Source organism: Gymnoscopelus braueri, assembly GCF_963280865.1.
Source record: "Gymnoscopelus braueri genome assembly, chromosome: 8".
In the NCBI taxonomy this organism is placed as follows: domain Eukaryota; kingdom Metazoa; phylum Chordata; class Actinopteri; order Myctophiformes; family Myctophidae; genus Gymnoscopelus; species Gymnoscopelus braueri.
The window spans coordinates 36,529,857-36,536,883 of record NC_137609.1 but is presented as its reverse complement, the minus strand read 5'-3'; the positions used below and the strand labels follow the sequence as shown (position 1 = coordinate 36,536,883).

General features: G+C 45.7%; 1 protein-coding gene across 1 annotated transcript; it reads left to right on the top strand.

Annotated features, from left to right (window-relative positions):
- Nucleotides 1-595: 595 nt before the first annotated feature.
- LOC308090821 (mitochondrial import inner membrane translocase subunit TIM44-like) lies at nt 596-1,921 on the top strand (the record flags this gene model as incomplete). Its single annotated transcript, XM_080436094.1, has 1 exon — nt 596-1,921. The coding sequence occupies one exon, from the start codon at nt 596-598 to the stop codon at nt 1,919-1,921; it is 1,326 nt and encodes a 441-aa protein (XP_080292220.1).
- Nucleotides 1,922-7,027: the final 5,106 nt, after the last annotated feature.

Sequence of the window (7,027 nt, the reverse complement as noted above, 5' to 3'; positions counted from 1 at the left end):
CTAATAAAGTTGTTTATTAAAATTTGTTTTGTAAAGCGACTTTTGGTACTGAGAAAAGCGCTATATAAGTCTGATGTATTATTATTATTATTATTATTATTATTATAAGTCAGTCGCCTAAACAATTCCACTGGGTGGAAACAATTGTCAATTTTCACCTACTGGATGTTCAGGCCGTAAAATCTAGTTGACAGTGTTCTCTATACATTGTTATGTTGCGTTTGAGATGCCCACCGTCCACCGTCCACAATCCACCTACTGTCCACCCACAAGGTGATAGGATTACTCCAATGTCTAATGTAGGCCAATGTCCACCAGGAGCATGCGTTAACGCTTATCCTCTGGTTATGCAAAACCTGTTTTACCTGTTGTCAGCGTACCCGTCGTACCCACCTGTCTGTCTGTGTCCCTTTTATGCCCATATATGGAGTTCCATGTCAGCCATGCCCAAATATGGAGTCCAGGCCAGTCATGATGTCAGTGTGTGATGACATCAGGGTAGTCCGTTAGTCCACAAATGGGATTTGCAGATTAATGGATATTCATGGACAGAAACAGGGAGAGAGAGACGCACTGAGTGCATTTGAGGAGCAAGATGACAGCCACCTTATATCGGTGCTACAAGCTGGTGGGCACACGTGTTTTGTGTGCGTCCGCTATCCGGCCTGTGGTGTCGTCATTCGGGAGAGTAGAAGGATACAGAATGCACCCCGCTGTACCTGGACAGGTGTGGTATTCTTCAGGCCGTGGACCTGGTCAGGTGTGGGACCCTTCAAGTAATAAAGGGTTCCTTGGGAAGTTTGTGGAGAGCCTCCGGCAGGAGTTCAGACAGAACCAGGAGATGAAGGAAAGCCTGAAGAAGTTCAGAGATGAGGCCAGGCAGCTGGAAGAGTCTGAAGCTCTGCAAAAGGCCCGCAGGAAATACAAATCCATAGAAGCAGAGACAATGAGGAGGTCGGAGGTATTAAAGAACACTTTGGGCTCTCTGGCTGAGACTGTCAACGAGGGTCTGAAGGAGATGGGTCGTACAGATCTGGGGAAGAAGTTTGGAGAAGGAGTGACGGAGGCTGCTAAACTGGGCCGAACCGCCCCTTTCAGAGCCATTTCACAGAGCGTGGAGAGCATGAAGAAGGAGATGGACATGGGAGACGCCGGGCCCTACAGAGCACCTCCTCACCTGAGGAAGAGGAGCGAGTTCTCCTCCAAGGAAGCAGGCAGCGGCTCCAGGGTGTTTGAAGCCAACGAGGAGGCCATGGGCGTGGTCCTCCACAAAGACTCTAAGTGGTACCAACAGTGGAGGGACTTCAAGGACAACAACGTGGTGTTCAACAGGTTCTTTGAGGTGAAGCTGAAGTACGACGAGAGTGACAACGCCCTGGTCAGAGCGTCCAGGGCGGTGACAGACAGAGTCACTGACATGATAGCCGGCCTATTCTCCAGGACGGAAATGTCTGAGGTGCTGACCGAGATCGTGAAGTTGGATCCAGATTTTGACCAGGTCCGTTTCCTCAAACAGTGCAAGAAGAACATTATCCCCAACATACTGGAGGCCATGATCCGTGGAGAGCTGGACGTGCTTAAAGACTGGTGTTATGAGGCGATATACAGCCAGCTGGCTCACCCCATCCAGCAGGCCAGAAATCTGGGCTTACTGTTCCATTCCAAAGTCCTGGACATTGACAACATAGATTTGGCGATGGGGAAGATCATGGAGCAGGGTCCGGTGCTCATCATCACCTTCCAGGCTCAGGTGGTCAATGTGATCCGAAGCCCCCAAGGAGACGTGGTGGAGGGAGATCCGGAGAAGGTGCTAAGGATGATGCACGTGTGGGCGTTGTGTCGCGACCAGGAAGAGCTCAACCCCAACGCCGCCTGGAGACTCCTGGACATCTCAGCGTCCAGCACTGAACAGGTTATCTAGGACGGTGATTCTCAACCTTTTGTATTTCAAGACATCTTTGTCCCATCTTTGAGACACTGCAAAATCCTGTCATTGTAACTCTGACAGTGTACAAGACTGAAGGTCATGACACACCGGCGATTATGCGAATATACGCAAAATTCGGACTCGTTCCGAATAATTAAAAGACGATTTTTTGCTTCGCTTTTTCGCTCCATGGAAGCTTGCATTGACTTTATAAGGTTTTTTTTTTAAACGTATTATTCGCATGAAAAAATCGCCCCTGGTGTGTAAGGAGCTTGACCCTTACAGGACCATTTGATTCCATTTGTACAATCTCAGAGTTACAGACTAGAGAGGCCAATGCATGCCTGTTGGGAACAATGCGGCCCGTTGGGAATGCACGTCCCTCCATATATGTCCATAATAGATCTCTATCTGTTTGTCTGTCTGCCTGTATCCATGTTAACCCCATATATAGAGGTCTACAGTATGTGTGTGTCTGTGTCCCTTTTATCCCCATATGTGGAGTTCCACATATGGGGTTCTCATATGACATCATGGTTCTCATATGGGAAGTTTTGAGAGAACTCACTCGAGAACACACTTACATGCACAGATTTGTGTCATTTATAAAAGGATATTAACATGCCCAGATTAGGGACGCCAGGGTTAAAAAGCAAGCAAGAAAGTAAACAAACAAACAAACATGAATATTGGGGTGCTGACAACATTAGTTTATTTATAATCATCAAGTAAATTGCATTCTAATTTTGTATTTAAAACATTACAACATTCAAAAGGATTTGCCTAAATTGTCACTAAATGCTAGTTAACTCAAAGAATATCATATAAAGACAGTCCCCCGTGCATATATTGCCCCCATGGGTACAAATGGAGCTATCACTTGTGATACCTGAGTATTACCTGAGTAAAGTATTTCTTTCCCTTGTCTCTTTTGATGTTTTGTGTGTAAATACGTAAATAAATACTATATGCAAGTGTGGGCAATTGTGCAACTGTGTGCAGGTAGCGTGTGTGCATGCATGCATGCATGCGTGCGTGCGTATGCAGGTAAACATGCACGCAAGCACGCTTACAGAAGACAGTCTGTCATAAGAGTCGTCCCTGGGGCGGTCTTGATATTCAATTAGGTGAAGTAGTATTTATGAGGCGAGACCGATGGACCTCTAAAACTGTTGCATGCTCCAAAGGTAGGCGTCACGCTTAATTTAGCCCTCGTAATGAGATGGCCCGGAGTTGGGGAGAAGAGACGGCCAGAGGGGACAGTGAGAAAGTATAGCGCTTATATGGAGACACTGTGGAGGACAATGATAGCTTCAATATGCTGAGACTGCTGGTGAAGGATAAAACCATGGATCCTTGTCAAAGACCTTGGAGACTTTACGTCTCACAGACCAAACAGGCAAAGTATTAAGCCCCAGAATGAGTTCTGATGACATGCAGGTGACAGTGTTCTGCGGTCAGTAATGAAAAATAGAGTCCAATATACTGTAACATGGCTAGATTCATGCAACAGCATTGTTGTGGGCATTGTTGTGCCCGACGTCGGCACAAGTCAGTGTTGTTAGGCAATTTTATGTCAGCGCAAGAGACATTAGAGAGAGAGAGAGAGAGAGAGTGTGAGAGAGAGAGAGAGAGAAAGAGAGAGAGGGAGAGGGAGAGGGTGAGGGTGACAGCTTCTAGATTGGTTATTTTAGAATGGTGGAAGTATAAGATAGGGCACACCGGGTGAAGTACAAAGGTCCTTTTTAATTGATAGACTATACAACGTTTCTCCAACTAGTGCCAGTGAGCACATTCATAAAACATCACATTTATAACATGAAAAGAAATGTCAACATAAAGCAAAGCAGCATGAGATGAACAGAGCCGAGATATTATGTACTGTAACGTATATAACTCATTATTGACTCATAGTAGTACTGGCAGGTCCTTGTGTCGTATACAGTAAACAGTCCCTCAGTACCTACTGTATGCTACATTCTTTTTTCCCCTAAACTTTTAGAGTAGCCATTTTTTTTTATCACTTTTTCTCATCAATTTAGTCGTTATGCCAATTCCTCCCAACACAGATTTCTGTGTTGTCACTGCTGTCGTATCCTGCTGACTAGTGAGGAGCCCCGACCAGGAGGACGTAGAGCCTTCGTCCTACTCCTCCCACCCAACACTCCCCGCTGACAGGTAGCCTGGGACCAGACGAATCTGCGAGTGCAAAAAAGAAAAAATGCACTCTGCGATTGGGGTCTGGCACCGCTCCATAGAGAATCCATTTCCTGCTCCAGAAGACGTGGGTGACCAATCAGGGCCCAGGATTCAAATATGGGAGACTGTAATTGGTAGTTGGTTGTAGGTCTGACCAATTGCGTCGACGGCCATTGTTTTGATCCCGCCCCTTGGGAAAAAAAAACGTCCTCATGGAAGCACCAGACTCATATCCACGCAGTGATATAGTCTGGCTACGCGAGGCTAGCTGACAGGTGCCGCCCCCGCCCGTAGGAGTACGTGCAATGACTAATATCACCCTCCCCGTCTGGCTTCCCTCCCCCGAACACGGGCCGGTTGCACCGCGTGGATTCGAAACCCACAACCTCCGTGGTGGTGGGCAGTGACTTTACCACTGCGCCACCCGAGGGCCTTTCTGTACTACATTCTGCTGTCACCTGCTGCTCAGCAGGACAGGGCAACACAGCACAAATGGAAACTAGATTAGTTTAGATCAGATCTAATTTGGAAGATTGGCACATTGGCTGATTTGAAGGACAATACACACGTACTCTGGTGCAGTATCCTGGTGTGTTCCAATTTCCAGTTCAGTTCAGTTCTTGATTGTCAATTCATTTGTTTCTTGTCACATAATATGTTCCAACGTCACATTGTGATTGTCTCAGAAGCATTCCAATCTTCCAATGATCTTTAGCAGAATACAGAATGTATGAAATGATTCACATTCACACAATATAGCTCAAAATCTCATGGGCGGATTGTTATGAAGCTTGCTACTGGGAGCATTCAAGCTCCCCAGAGGCCAAAATGTCAACTTTGCACACACAAGATATAAAAAACTATCTTCATGCTGGATTGCCATGACACTTGTACATCAAACACTAAACAGAATCTAACTCTCACTGCTTATAGTCAGGTATATTTATCACAGTGGAGTTATGGCAAGTTTCCCCTACCAGTATTACACTTTACAATTCAGGCGTTTAGCAGACACTCTTATCCAGACTGACTTATAAGTGCGAGATCGGAGTAAGCAGAGTAAGCATGAACTCTAGTCAACAAACAACAAGGTAAACAGTCACATAAGTGGAGCGCAGAGAGAACAATGTAGTGCAGAAAGAACAATGGTGGCGACGTTGATGTATGTGGCCAATACTGCATCTACGTATATTATGTCTATGGTTCAGTCCCTCTCCATGGCTGATTAACAACCACGAGTAACACCTCCAGCAACTATGTAACTCAACAGCAGGCGGACCCAAGAGCAGGATTCAATGAGAAAGAAAGATAGAGAGTGAGACAGTAAGGCTATTAGGAGGGAGTAAAAGAGAGTGAGAGATTATTGACTTCCTGCTGAGATCACAATAACACTAACGTGTTATTATCATGAGTCTTAATTATTTTCTTTTGCATTCAACATGCTCACAAATGTGGCTTTTAAAAGGTCAGGAAACAAACTGTGGATTCATGCAAGCTGCGTTGGAATATCATTTTTGAAATGTGGATGAACACCACCGGTTCAGATGGTTTGCACATGTGAAAAGGAGGGATGAGGGGTATATTGGGAATTTGGGAGAAGGATGGTGAAAATGGAACTGCCAGGTAAGAGGAGAGAAGAGGAAGGCCAAAGAGGAGGTTTATGGATGCAGTGAGAGACGGACGACATCGATCTTCCTCACAGAGGACGATGCAGGAAACAGAACCAGATGGAAACAGATGATCCGCTAGCCTGTGGCAACCCCGATGGGAATTAGCCAAAAGAAGGAGAAGAGGACGAACACCACTGGACCGAAGGAGTCTTGTCTGTTTAGTAAGTCTGTGAAAGGGAGTAGCTGCCATTGTGCAAAATGTACCCCTGTACTGAAGGATTTCAAAGACTTGTGCAGAAGTACCGCTGACAGTGTGTGCCTGCTGCTTGAGGACAGAGTTTTGATTGGACAGAAAGCCTCTCTGGCGCAGAATGACATCCTCCGGGCAGTCTTTAGGGCGAATATTACTCTCCTAGAAACTGACATACTTGAATAGATATTTTAACACTCAACTCTTTCCCCCCACATTTACATAATATAACATTCCCCTAAATACATATAGCTAGGAGACCCGACACCCTTGCCGCTCAGACGGTGAAACACAGCCAAGCTTATTAGGGAAACTGACGGGCAAGCATTAGAAATCCCTTGTGCACGTCTGCTGTTTTTCAATTGCTGCCTCACTTTTGCTTCCATGCCTCGCTGGTGACTATACGGGGTGTGTGTGTGTGTGTGTGTGTGTGTGTGTGTGTGTGTGTGTGTGTGTGTGTGTGTGTGTGTGTGTGTGTGTGTGTGTGTGTGTGTGTGTGTGTGTGTGTGTGTGTGTGTGTAAATGTAAAGGTATCCACATGGTTCTATGTATGCCTCTGTAGTAAAGCCGAGGTGGTAAACTGATATTCCGCTGTGAAACAACCGTTTAATTTGGGTATTTAGACAAGAGTTTCACACAGAACGGCACTTCCATATTTCTATTGAGAACTCAATCGCTGTGATTGGTTGAGACGGCCGTGTAAGCGAATCCTTTTGTTTTCCTCAACACCCTGCCCTCTAATCGCTGCGATTGGTTTAGAGCCACAGCGTAGACCTTTGAAATGCTTAAAGTTATTTTTCAATTAATTTCAATAAAACAACTGGGCCGTTAATAACATGTTATCTTTGGCAGCCCTACTATATGGTAGATACAGTATATCATCCTTATGGTGCAGCCCCATCAATCTAAATAGAATGACTACTTTGGTATGAGTAATTGTCCCCCTGTTGTGACACCGCTGCTAGCCCCGGGGCAGCAGGCAAGCTACCTATACAACAGCAATGGCCTCATTTCCTGTGTCTGACACACACACACACACAC